Source organism: Chrysemys picta, chromosome 1, assembly GCF_011386835.1.
Source record: "Chrysemys picta bellii isolate R12L10 chromosome 1, ASM1138683v2, whole genome shotgun sequence".
NCBI classification, from domain to species: domain Eukaryota; kingdom Metazoa; phylum Chordata; order Testudines; family Emydidae; genus Chrysemys; species Chrysemys picta.
Genome location: NC_088791.1, coordinates 63,158,783 through 63,172,315, shown reverse-complemented (window position 1 = coordinate 63,172,315; position 13,533 = coordinate 63,158,783). Strand labels below are relative to the sequence as shown.

At 47.4% G+C, this 13,533-nt stretch overlaps 1 protein-coding gene across 4 annotated transcripts in view; it reads right to left on the bottom strand.

Moving 5' to 3' along the window:
- TBC1D30 (TBC1 domain family member 30) overlaps positions 1-9,190 on the bottom strand; it is a 92,133-nt gene extending 82,943 nt beyond the window's left edge. For 2 of the 4 annotated variants that reach the window (XM_024108068.3, XM_024108069.3), the window contains exons 1-2: positions 8,673-9,190; positions 1,995-2,159 (exon numbers count right to left, since the gene is read on the bottom strand). In XM_024108068.3, coding sequence (XP_023963836.1) covers positions 1,995-2,159; positions 8,673-9,051 — 544 coding nt within the window. In that variant the 5' untranslated portion in view covers positions 9,052-9,190. Of the gene's footprint in view, positions 1-1,189; positions 1,215-1,994; positions 2,160-8,672 lie in introns of all 4 variants that reach the window. The other 2 variants (XM_065558316.1, XM_065558287.1) reach the window with 2 other exon arrangements.
- Between the last annotated feature and the right edge of the window lie 4,343 nt (positions 9,191-13,533).

Below are 13,533 nucleotides of genomic sequence, written 5' to 3'. Positions count from 1 at the left end.
GGCTAGAGGGCAGCAGCTGTTGGCCAGGTGCCCAGCTCTGAAAGCAGCACCCGGCCAGCAGCAATGCAGAATTAAGGGTGGCAATACTAGACCATGCCACCGTTATTTCTGCGCTGCTGCCTTCAGGGCTGGGCGGCCAGAGCGGCGGTGGCTGAGGGCCCAGCTCTGAAGGCAGCAGTGCAGAAGTAAGGATAGCAATACTATACCTTGCCATCCTTACTTCTGCACTGCTGCTGGCGGCAGCTCTGCGTTCAAAGCTGGGCTCCTGGCCAGCAGCCGCAGCTCTCCAGCTCTGAAAACAATGCTACCGCCTGCAGCAGCCGCAGAAGTAAAGGTAGCAGTACCACAACCCCCACCTACAATAATCTTGCAACCCCACCCCACCCCCAACTGCTTTTTGGGTCAGGACCCCTACAATTACAATACCATGAAATTTCAGATTTAAATAGCTGAAATCATGAAATTTACGATTTTTAAAATCCTATGACAGTGAAATTGATCAAAATGCACCGTGAATTTGGTAGGGCCCTAGACATACTGCATACCAGTAACCAGACTTCAAACATACATACATACATACATACATACATACACACACACACACACAGCTGCTAAACAATAACTGCACATTTCAAAACTGAAATTGCTTTCTCAGGGATAGCTAGTTGGTTTTCTTTCAAAAACCGGTGCCACTTTCCAAATAGCATGAATAAAAACAAAAACATCTAAAACTCAGATTCACAGTTCTTTTACACTCACAGGGGAAAATCCTGAATCTAGTAAAGTCAATGGGAGTTTTGCCATTGATTTCACTGTGGCCAGGATTTCACTGTCAGAATTTAGGACCCAATCTTGGGACTACTCACAAGGTTAAAGTTATGTTTGTGCTTAAGCATTTACAGAATTGAGGCCTTAAAGATTTTTCTGGGGGAAAAGGAGAGATTAGAGGAAGAACATGTATGTTAAGTACTATATGTTGACTGAGAACTCGTTTGCTAAATTTCACGTAGAGCACATCAACATTCATAAACTCTCAAAGATTTAATTTTACAAGAGGACCAGACAAACCCTTAACTACACCACATTAGCATATATGTCACTACAGTAAGTTTTTAAAATAAATCTTTTACATGCACCTCAAAGTTGCTGCAGGCATTTTTTTAAGTGGTCATGCTTATAGTTACTTTACCTGAACATTTACTGTACCTGTCACGCTGCGTGTTAATAAAAAAATAAGACGGAATGTTAGGTAATTTTCATATATTGTTTCTAAAGCTATGATAAGGTTTTAGATATGACATTTTACAGTTTCACTGTACAAGAACCTACTGAAAGTATTTTAGTGCCTTTCGACAATGATGAAAAATCAAATACAAAAATATTCTGTTTAGTTAAAGAAGAAAACTAACACTCAGAACGCAACATTTCTCTTCTTCCCCACAACTCCTATTTTGAAACCCTTGCATAAATGACAGATGTTGATATTCAAGCTTCCTAACAATATCTATAGTTCTGAATCCACTTAGTAAAGAAATGGCATACTAGAAATACTATTCTGGAATGAAAAACATACATACAACACACAGTTACTAATGAAGAGAAAATAATGGCACTTACTATCTCCCCCCAGCCATACAAAAGTTTACAATTAAACACAGCAAGCAGAATCAACATGTTTCCCCTATTCTAAGTTGAAAAAGCATTACAGAGCGTACTCTGTGAGAGAGACAACTTCTTCAATGCATCCATCTTGGACTATTATAGCATATCTTATCAATTGTTTGGACCAATTCTTTTTAACTGATTCACATGCAACTCCCATTGACTTCAATGGGAGCTAGTTATATGCATCTAATAGCATAAACTAGCCTCTTGATTTTAGAACTTGTTCAGAAGTCTCATACTATGAAATTCAAGGGTTTAATTGAAATACTGCCATATTAATTAAATAAACTACTCACAACTAATAAACACATACACAAAACAGTACTTACGGCGTTTCTGGGAAACAGCCTGCAAACATGCTGTGACAATATCACAGTTCTTCTGCACTTTATGTAAAAGCCTATCTTTCTGCTTCAGATGACGAAGCAGCTTTGCTGACTGAACACAAATTCTGTAATTCAGTTCTCGTACTATAGTTGCCAGTTCATCAGCATCTGTCAATAAGCAGAACACAAAATTATTACAGTCCAGCCTGAAAGACATATGACTTGAGTTCAGTGTGTCATCTAGGGTAACTGCTATAGCAGCCACTCCAAGGACCTATTGCTGCAGACTTTTACATATGTAGATTTTCTAACGATAGTAGCTTTATTGGATGGGAGTATTCATATGCATAAGTGCTTTTAGGAGCAGGGCCAAAGTCAATAATAAACTTGCACACGCTGTATAAGGGCAGAATTTTAATTTTTCTAATTTATAAATTTGTGTTTATTGTGACAGATGTAGCCAAAAATACATACTAGTTATGCTGTTACATGTATGCCTTAAAATATGGTTCTCTAAAAACCATGTATGGAAAACTGGAACGTTCTTATTCGTATATCTGATCCCTGTATGTATTCAGAATCATGTTCATGGACTTAAGAGTAAGAATTTACTTTTTTACTCTGGTTACCATGTAGAATCAACAGAGGGAGTGAGCTGGATTTTATTCTTTCTTGCGTTCACTAGAGCTGTTCCCTAAGTTATAGTTACGCTCATGCAAACCCTGACAAGTTTTGGTTCATTAAACACATTCTAGATTGAACTAATCATATGTTGAAATTGCAAGTTTCCACTAGAGACTGAGGTTACCATCCATAACATCAGATGGAGCAATACCACCTTAACAGGCCAGATACAGAAGCAAAAAGCTCTTTGCACAGATTTGAAGAAATTGGCAGGTTTCACTTCCTGGTTTTTTCCATGTCAACAACAAGACTGATTTAACATCGGGAGACAAGCAGCCTTTGTATAGTCCTCCTTTTCTTAATATCTAGTGCCACGGTTGCTTAGTTTTCATGAACATTCTTGGATAGATTCATTTTGCTATTGTCTGAGTTCAAGTTTTCCAAAGTGTAAGGGAAATGGTGTAACAGCTTTGTTTACTTTTTACATTTAAAATTTTGGTTTTCCCCCCTCAGACTCAATTTATTTCCAAACAAGCTAATATGTCAAAAACTTCATCAGAAATAAAAAAAGGTGATCCAAATATTGACTACTTTGAACAATATTGAATCTGTAATGCATGACCAAGTTTACAGAGTTATTATGCTTCGCTGGTTTAAAACTATAGAAATTGTGCATAAGGTCACACAGAACTAAATAAATTCACAAAACCGGTTTCCTGAAGGCGCCCTCTATCTGGCAATGCTAAGGTCAACAAATCTTTCAGGAACAAGTGACAGCTGGTCACTATTTGAGATTTATGTATTTTCATAAAGAAAAAAATCTGGAACCCATGTTCTGTGTGACAGATTCCAGAAAAATATGAACACGTGTAACTGAAAATAAAGGCCTAACACACTCATGCTGCACCTGACATTATCACCATCCAAGCACTGAATATTTTGATAAAATCCTGATTATCCCACCCTCCTTTTCCAGGTGGAGGAAGGGGCAGTTTCTGGGAGAGGAGAAACAGCTCTGGCTTGTTGATTTGTTTGTTTTGGCAAGGGCAGGGGGAGGCTGGAGAGGTAACTTTTGTGCAGACGGAGGAAAAGGTACCACTTGCACAGGCAGAGAAGGTGAAGAGGTGAGTGGAGAAATAAGTCCAGGATAATAGAGAGGACGAGATGGGAGTGCAGGGAAAGGAGACAGGATCAAAGAAGGTGTCATTCATCAGCAAATGTGAAGGATCTGAGTGATATCACCGTGCCTCTGTACGAGGAAGAGTTTGACGCAGATCAGGGAAGGGATTTACAGTAGGCAGAGAAAAGAGGCTGGGGGAAACGGACAGAATAGGTTACTCCCTGTGAAGTCATGGATAATTTTGGAGGAATGTAACCCCCGTGTTAGTGGCTGGCCAGGGATGAGTGCAGATCAGGACACTCCCAGTGTCAGTGGAGCGGCTACATAGGGATAGACTCATAGACTTCAAGGTCAGAAGAAACTATCATAACCATCTAGTCTGACCTCCTGCGCATTAAAGGCCATAGGACCTCATCCGCCCACTCCTGTAATAGACCCCTAACCTCTAAATGAGTTACTGATGTTCTCAAATCATGATTTAAAGACTTCAAGTTACAGACAATCCACCATTTACACTAGTTTAAACCTGCAGGTGACCCATGCTGCAGGGGGAAGTGAAAACCCCCCAGGGTCTCTGCCAATCTGACCCAAGGGTTGAGGTTGGGGTGCACAGTAGGATACTCTTTGTGCCGGTGGAGTGGTGGGGCAGGATGCTCCCCATATCAGTGGGGCAGGAATTCATAGATTCGAAGGCCAAAGGGACCACTGTGGTCTTCTAGTCTGACCTCCTGTATAACACAAGCCATAGAACTGCCCCCTAACTATCCTAGAGCATAGTTTTCATAAAAAACATCCAATCTTGATTTAAAAATGGTCAGGGATGGAGAATCCACCATAACCCTGAGGAAATTGTTCCAACAGTTAATTACCCTCACTGTTAATTTTTGCACATTATTTCCAATTCTGAATTTGTCTAGCTTCAACTTCCAGCCATTAGATCATGTTATACCTTTCTCTGCCAGACTGAAGAGCCCATTATTAAATATTTGTTCCCCATATAGGTACTTCGAGATTGCAATCAAGTCACTCCTCAAGCTAAACAGATTGAGCTCATTGAGTCTATCACTGTAAGGCAGGTTTTCTAATCCTTTAAACATTCTTGTAGCTCTTCTCTGAACTCTCTCCAATTTATCACATCCTTCTTGAACTGTGGACACCAGAACTGACACAGTATTCCAACAGCAGTCATACCAGGACCAAATATAGAGGTAAAATAACCTCTCTACTTCTAATCAAGATTCTCCTGTATGTCTCTAAGGATCACATTAGCTATTTTGGCCACAGTGTAACACTGGGAGCTCATCTTCAACTTATTGTCCACCGCAACCCCCAAATCTTTTTTCAGACACACTGCTTCCCAGGATAAAATCCCCAATCCTGTAAATATAGCCTACATTCTTTGTTTCTATATGCAATACATTTACATTCAGCTGCATTAAAAATCACATAGTGTTTGCTTGCACCTAGTTTACTAAGTGATTCGGATCATTCTGAATCAGTGACCTGTCCTCTTCATTATTTACCACTCTCCCAATTTTCATGTCTTTTGCAAAATTTATCAGTGATGATTTTATGTTTTCTTCCAGGTCACTGATAAAAAATGTTAAATTGTGTAGAGCAAAGAACCAATCCCTGTAGGACTCCATTAGAAACACACCTGCTTGATGATGATGATTCCCTGTTTACAATCACATTTTAAGACCTATCAATTAGCCTGTTTTTATGTGTACCATAATTTTATATCATTCTAGTTTTTTTAATCAAAATGTCATGTGCTACCAAGTCAAATGACTTGCAGAAGTCTAGGTATATTACACCAACAGTACCTTTATCAATCAAACTTGTAATGTCATCAAAAGAAATATCTAGTTAGTCTGACAGAATCAATTTTCCATAAATCCATGTTGACTTTCATTAATTACTTTACCCCCCCTTTAATTCTTTATTAATCGAGACCTGTATAAGCTGCTCCATTATCTTGCCCAGAATCAACATCAGGCTGACAGACCTAAAATTACCTGGATCTTTTTGTTTACCCTTTTTAAAATGTGGCACAAAATTAGCTTTCTTCCAGTCTCGTAGAACTTCCCCAAAACTCAAAGTCTTATTGAAAATCAGCATTACTGGTCCAGCTTGCTCCTCGGCCAGCTCTTTTTAAAGTCTTGGATACAAAATATCTGGACCTGCTGATTTAAAAATGTCTAATTTTAGTAGCTTTTGTTTAACATCCTCCAGAAATACTAGTGGAATGGAAAGAGTGTTATCACTCTATGATGAGACTATATCATCTGTGTTTTCTCCAAATACAGAACAGAAATATTTACTGAACACTTCTGCCTTTTCTACATTATTAATGATAATTCTACCATTTTCATCAATACCAGTGTCCAGGCTCTTTTTGTTCCTAACACATTTAAAAAACTCCTTCTTATTGTCCTTAACTCAGCTGGCCATATATTTCTCCTTGTGTCCCTTTGCTTCCCTTATCAATTTTCTACAATTCCTAAGTTCTGATTCATATCCATTATTATCAATTTCCCCTATCTTCCATTTGTTACATTAAAAAAAATTATAGCTACTTTCACTTCCCCTCTAAACCAGATTTAAAAAAAAAAAAAAAAAACCACCAGCACAGCTGCCTTCTTCAATTGTGAGAGTGTGGTTTTTGGAGCATATAGTAAGATGTTCTTAAAAGATTCCCAATTATCGTTCACATTTTTATGATTAAATCCACTCTCCCAGCTGATTGGGCTCATAGTTGTTTTCAGCTTTATGAAACTGCTGCTTTAATAGGGTCATGTATACATGTTGCTGGTCTGGACTTTATTCTGTTTGCAGGGATGAGTTTGGCCTGCAGATGGCAGTGGGAGGGCAGGGCAGGAATGAAGCTGGCATGGGGGGGGTAAGGATACTCAGTGCTGATGGGGTAGCAGGGCAGGGATGAGGTGAGGGTGTGGTGCAGGATACCCCCAGTGATAGTGGGGTGGAACGGGCAACATGAGGTGGGGGCCAGAGCAGGATACTGCCGGTGCCGGCAGGGTGGCTGGGCAGGGCTGAGGTTGGGCTGCAGGGCAGGAGACTCCTACTGCTGTGGGGTGGCCACAGTACTGGGTTTACAATGGCGCCAATGGTACCAGACCCACACTTGGAAGGGGCCCATAATAACAACTTGGAGGCCCACAAACGGTTAATCCAGCCTAGCCACAGCCAAGCAGTGCGCTGCAAGGTGTGTGGGGAGTTGTAGTTCGCGTGCCGTTGCTGTCCACTGGGGCCCTTAGACCTGTGCCGCCAGCTACACTAGTAGTCCCATAATTCCCTGCCCCATGCTGTGAGCTTCTGCCGGGGCGCTGATCCTCTCCATGGGCAGGGCCGGCTCCAGGCACCAGCGAAGGAAGCAGGTGCTTGGGGCAGCCAATGGGAAGGGGTGGCACGTCCGGGTCTTCGCCGGCAGGTCCCTCACTCCCTCTCGGAGCGAAGGACCCCCTGCCAAATTGCCACCGAAGAATGAAGCAGCGCGGTAGAGCTGCCGCCGAAGTGCCGCCGATCGCGGCTTTATCTTTTTTTGCTTCGCCACTTGGGGCGGCAAAAAAGCTGGAGCCAGCCCTGCCCATGGGGCATAGGGTAGGGGCTCCTGGCTCGACCCCTCCGCCCCCCCATGTCTCCTCCACTCTCCTGGGGTGGCAGCAGTGCTGTGACTCCCGGCGTTCGGCCCCCTGGCAACCCTGATGCCCAGCCGTGGGCTCCTGGACACTATCTTGATCCTGCAGCTTTGCACCAGGTGTGTGTATGTTCTCGACCGCCATGGGGGAGGCTGGTTGTCAGTGGCCCTCAGGGCCGGGGGGAGAGGGGGCAGTAACAGCAGGGCTGACTGCCGCCCTCCCACCAGCGGGAATGCCCAGGAACTTCTCCCCCACAATTTTCCTCCCCACACTCCACCCCAGTAACTTTACTGTTTCACTTAAAGTCATGAGGGATGGTGAGGCAAAGGGAGAAATTGGCTAAAGAAACTAACTTTAAAAAAAGTTTTTAAACATTATTGTACCAAAATAGAAAATCCAGCTTTAAAAAAATGTATTTACGAAATATGACTTTGGGTGGAGGAGGTGGTGGTGTAGGTGCAACTCCATTGACTGCTATATCAGGGCTTAATATGGCTCATAAATGTGAAAATTAAACACTTGTATTCAGGTCGCCAAGCAGGCCCTCAGTATTGAAACACAAAAGACAAAACTAAAACAACACCCTCCCACACAAGTAAACCAAATTCAAGAATATTCTGGGTATATTGATGCTAGCCTAGTTTGTTCTCTATGGGCTGAGTGGAGGTCTCAATCAAGCATGGCTTCAGATATCTTATTTTGTTTTTGAATAAATGTTTTCATCCCCATACCAACAGTACCACGTTTACTATGGCACCAATGGCGCCATCGTGCTGGGCCCATAACGACTACATGGAGGCCCACAAATATGTTTGGTGCCGGGCCCACAAAAGGTTAATCCGGCCCTAGGTGGCCGGGCAACATGAGGTGGGGCCGTGGAGCAGGGTACTCCCAGTGCGGTGGGGTGCCAGGCAGGGTGGAGATGGGGGTGCAGAATGGGGTATACCCAGTGCCAATGAGGTGGCCGGGCAGAGCGGAAATGGGGGCATGGGGCGAGAAACACCCAGTGCCTTGGGGTGGCCAGGCAGGGCGGAGATGCGAGCCAGGACAGGGTACTGCCAGTGCCGTTGGAGTGGCTGGGTAAGAATAAGGTTGGGGTGAGGGCCAGGATGCTCCCGGTGTTAGTGGGGTGGCTGGGCAAGGCTGAGATTGGCCTGAAGAGCAGGAGACTCGCAGTCGTCAGGCAGGGCGGAAAGGGGGCACGGGGCGGGAGACTCCCGGTGCCAATGGCGTAGCTGGGTAGGGCGGAGGTGGGTGCAGGCGGTCCAGTGCCTTTACCTTTCTGGCCCAGATACTCGAGCTGGTGCCGCTGGCTCCGCCGCTGCTGCAGCTCCTGGAGGAAGCGGGACTCGGCGCTGCTGCCTCTGCCCCCGGGGAAGACATCGGAGCCCGCGGACGCCTCGGTGGAGCTGTCCACGCTGTCCCGGTGCCGGGCGCGGCCCCCACAGCTATACAGCTCGGTCAGGAGGCCGCTCACTAGGGACGAGGTTCTGCGGTACCTGCCCGCGGGATCCTCCTCTTCCTCCTCTTCGGCCAGGCTGTCCGCGCTGCTGCCGCCCCTGCCCCTAGCGCCCTGGCGCTGCGGGCCGGGGCTCCCCGCTCCTGCCGCGGGTTCCCAGGAGTTCCCGCCCTCCAGGTCTATCTCCAGCAGCTCCATCCCCCGGGGCCGCCGCCCGTGTCCTCAGCCCCGGCCGGGCACAGCCTCGCCTCGCCCCGCGCCCCAGCTGCCGACTAGCCATGCAGCACGGCTCGCAGCTCCCGCCCCTGCCTTGCGGCCGTCGGGCCGAGTTCCGGGTTCAGCCTATTCTACACCGGGCAGCGGGGGGAGACTCTGTACCTGTCTGCCTGCAGGAGCTGCCGGCCAGACGCAACACCCCCCGCTGAGTGGTACACGCCACCCTGGTACAGGGTTGGGGCATTGCACCTGCTTCGGGGGATCTCGTCCTGGGACATTGCACCTGCTGCAGAGGGGTGGGGACCCGGACTCCCCTGCAAGAACACTGCAGCTGCTGCGGGGGGGGGGGCGACTTTCGCAGGGCCTGGTCCAAAGGAGGGGCATGGCCACAGGGCCACAAGCCCATCACCTGTCAGAAAAAACATGCAGACTAAATTATGGATATTTGAATTTGATTAAATGTTATTTATATAAACCTGGTGAGAGTAGGTTTGTACCTATGTATCTAGCTGTGTGGGATGGGGTGGGGGCGTGTTATTAATTTGCTTGGGCCCAGTGAAATGTTATTTGGGTCTGCAGTGGAAATTCATCACTGAAGCACCAGGAGAAAAACCACACTAACTTTCAGTACTGGCTGTGCAGCTAAATTCTCCCAGGAATGAATGACCTGGTTGGAGAGAAAATGCAGAGTGAGTAAGTAGTGTTAGAGAGTACACTGATTTCTTTATTCTAATACAGTTCTCTGTTCAATATTAGAAGGAAGCAGTTGTTTCTGTGATCTTTTCACCATTGACACATGACATGACAACACAGCACCTGATTACCTTTCTTTTTTGAACAGCCTGCTAGATGTATATGTTTGTGCTACTGTACCTGAGCCAGACATGAGGAGAGCAGCAAGCTATGTCCACTACTCTCTCTTTCCCTTACTCAGCAGTAGCCAGCTGCACAGATGGCATTGGCCTTTTGAACATAACAATAAGTAATATTTAGTTTTGTTATAATAGGAATTGTGATTCTTTTCACTAGCTCCGCTACCCTGGACTTCAGCGTAGCGCTAACAAAGTCACTTTAAAAATTCTCTGTGTAGTATATTTCTTGGCTAGGCTCCTGTATAATTTTCTCAATTCAGAAGCTGTAGACTCACAAGACTGCACCTGAATTTCATCCCCCGTCCTCAACTCTGCCTAGTCATTCATTCAGGTTATTGTTTTTCACTGTTACCATGGCAATTTTATTTTCAAAAGAAAACAAAAGTTGCTGAAAATGACCTGTTCTACTGTACAGTTGTCCCCAGGGGGGAGCCATTGTAATAGCAACCTATCCCAAGCCTAACACAGTAATAGAAAACAATGCAAGAAACTGTCTTTTATGACCAGAGATCACTCATTTGCCTCAGCTGTTCACAACAAAATACTGTTCACCCACTCTATACAGTATTTTTCCAAATGGTTTTTATGTTCAGTTTAATGTATTAATTACAACATACAGTGCAGCAACCCAAAATGTCCTAAGTTGCCTGTCACAGACATCATCTGTAAGTTCTGTGTCCCATATCAAATGGTTAATGAAGGTTTCTATATTAAGATGTCTCCCACCTTTGTTATATCTTCACTGTAATGTGCATTGCTGAATCTCTTGTGTACTTCTTTCTTCAGTGTTGTCAGTTATCTCAAAGGCAGACCAGAGAAAGGGAAATTTACTGACATAAAGTATACCAATATATTTATACTACTATAGTTATGGTTAAGTTTAAGATTTTGTCACGGTTATTTTTAGTAAAAGTCACAGACCGGTCACAGGTATTAAACAAAAATTCACGGAAGCCCGTGACCGGTCTGTGACTTTTACTAAAAATAACTATGACAAAATGGGGAGGGGGGTAAAGCACCCACTGCTGCTGCAGCTCCAGGGTTCCCGAGGCGCCTGTGGCGGTTTGGAGATCCAGGGTCCTCCCGCCGCCCACAGTGGCTGAGAGCACCAGGATCTCCCCACTGCGTATGGCAGCTCAGAACTCAGGGGTCTCCTCAACGCCCGCAACAACTGGGAGCTGCAGGAGCCTCTCGCCATGGCTCGGAGCTCTGGGGCCAGCGGTTGGGAGCTGCGGGTGGCCCAGCTGCCTGCGGTGGCTGAGAGCTCCAGGGACCCCACTGGCTGACAGCTCCAGCCCCACTGCACCATGTTATCAGATTTGCCCGTTACTTTGGGGTACGCTCATTTATTAGGGTGACTTTTCTGGGGGGTGTCTGTAATTCTATTAATGTACTGCTCGTGTCACTTGTGTTTTCATATGGAGCTCTACTTCTCCCTTCTGCAAGTCCCCTTCCAATGGAGCTATCCTGCAGGACTTAGGTTCCCCAGGGCTGGGTTCCTCCAGCCCCAGAACCAGATGAACACACAAACACATTAACAGAGCAAGTCTGAGTGGACCGGGTCAATCAGCACTCTCAAGCTGACCCCTTATATGTCCCTGTACTCAGCGGACTGGGTCAAGCGGCACTTTCAAGATGCCACCCTTATATGCCACAGGTACTGCACTGGAATGGAGTAAACCTGAGCAGGCTGGGTCGAACAGCACTTCCAGGCTGCCACCCTTATATGCCCCTGGACTCGGTAGTAGGGTGACCAGACGTCCCGATTTTATCGGGACCGTCCCGATATTTCCTTGTTTGTCCCGCGTCCCGACCGACGTGCGGTCGGGACAACCGGACAAACAAGGAAATGCCCCGAGCCTCGAGCCCGGAAGTGCTCGCGCCCCCCCCCCCCTGCCCCGACTCCGCCCCCTCCTCCCCCGATTGGCTCCCTCCCCGAATCCCCGCCTCTTCCCCGGGCTCACCATTCCCCCTCCCTCCACAAGCGCTGGAGGGAGGCCCGGGAGACTCAGAGGCAGCGCGGGGCCGGGGTGAGTAACAGTCCGGCCTGGTCCAGTGCAGGCAGGACTCGGGTGGTTGGGAGAGGAGGGGGGCGACCCGCGGGGCCAGGCGACGGGGGAGGAAGCGGCCATGGCGCTCGGCGGCTCTGGCGCCCCCGAACCCCCCGAGCCGGGGCCTGCAGCAGCGCGTACGCTGGGCCCAGCCCCTGGCTAGGCACGTCTGGGCTGCCCAGCTGGTGCTATCGCGCGGTGGCCCCGGGGTGGAGGCATCGGCCGCCCAGCCCCGTTCGTTCCCCTGCGGGACGGGGGGGCTGGGGCCTGCTGCCCCCACTCCGGGGCCGCCGCGCGATAGCACCAGCTGGGCAGCCCAGACGCTGGCCAGGGGCTGGGCGCAGCGTGCACGCTGCTGGGTCCCCGCAGCAGGCCCCGGCTCGGGGGGTTCGGGGGCGCCAGAGCCGCAGCCGCCAAGTGCCATGGCCGCTTCCTCCCCCCGCGGCAGTGGGAGCTGCAGCAGCGGCTGCTCCCGAGTCCCGCTGGCCGGGGGTGAGAACAGCCGCCGCCTGGCCCCACGGGCCGCCCCCCTCCTCGCCCTACCTCCCAACTGAGTCCTGCCTGCTCGGGGCCAGGCCGGACTCTCACTACCCCGGCCCCGCGCTTCCCCTGAGTCTCCCGGGCCTCCCTCCAGCACTTGCGGAGGAAGGTTTTTTTTTTTTTTTTTTTTTTGGCCCCGCCCCCCGCCACGCCCCCCCCCCCCCCCCCCCCCCGCGTCCCGATATTTGTCTTTGGTGATCTGGTCACCCTACTCGGTAGTCTGGGTCAAGCAGCATTTCCAAGCTGCCACCCTGGTATGTCACAGGCTCAGCACGTCTCTATCCCCACTTTCACGTTACAATTGTACTGGTAGTAGCCCACTTGATGAGAAAACCCCACAGTATTTTGGGGGCTACAGGGATCTTTAGCTTAGGTAAGAGGAGTGTTGCTGCTCTGGGGAAGCAAAAAACACAAAAGAGTAAAGTTCAGAGAGAGAGGGAAGCAACCAGCTTAACCATAAAAGTTATTTATTGAATAATAGTGATAACTACACAAGGAGAGCCTAAACAAACATAATAGTTACATTATTAAAGATCACAAAAGTCATATATAGACAACTATACCTGATCAAACAAGTCAGGGTTAGAAAGTTATACCTGATGTAGAAAAGAAAACAGAGAGAGAGAGAGAAAGAGAGAGAGCTGGGGTCTCACCACTCCATGAAACTTGGACTGGTCAGGGTTCCCAGGTGATGGTGGTAGCTCAGGGTCCTGAGTGCTGGCGACAGGCAGAGCCCCCAGCACGATCAGTCAGGAGAAGATGAAATCCCAGTGGAACTGATGCAGAGTTTAGATCCATGCATCAGAACACTTGAGCATGTGTAGGGTTTTTTTTTTTTTTTTGTAGAGAAACAACAATGGTTCAAGGGAGAACACTAGATTTGTTTATGGTAAACTGATGACTCAAGGGTTTTCTTTAGACTAGACAATAGGAGCTGATCATTCCTAGCTATGAGTGGTGTTCCTTCCAGGGAGCTCACAATGTAATTAGGCAGCTTCAGT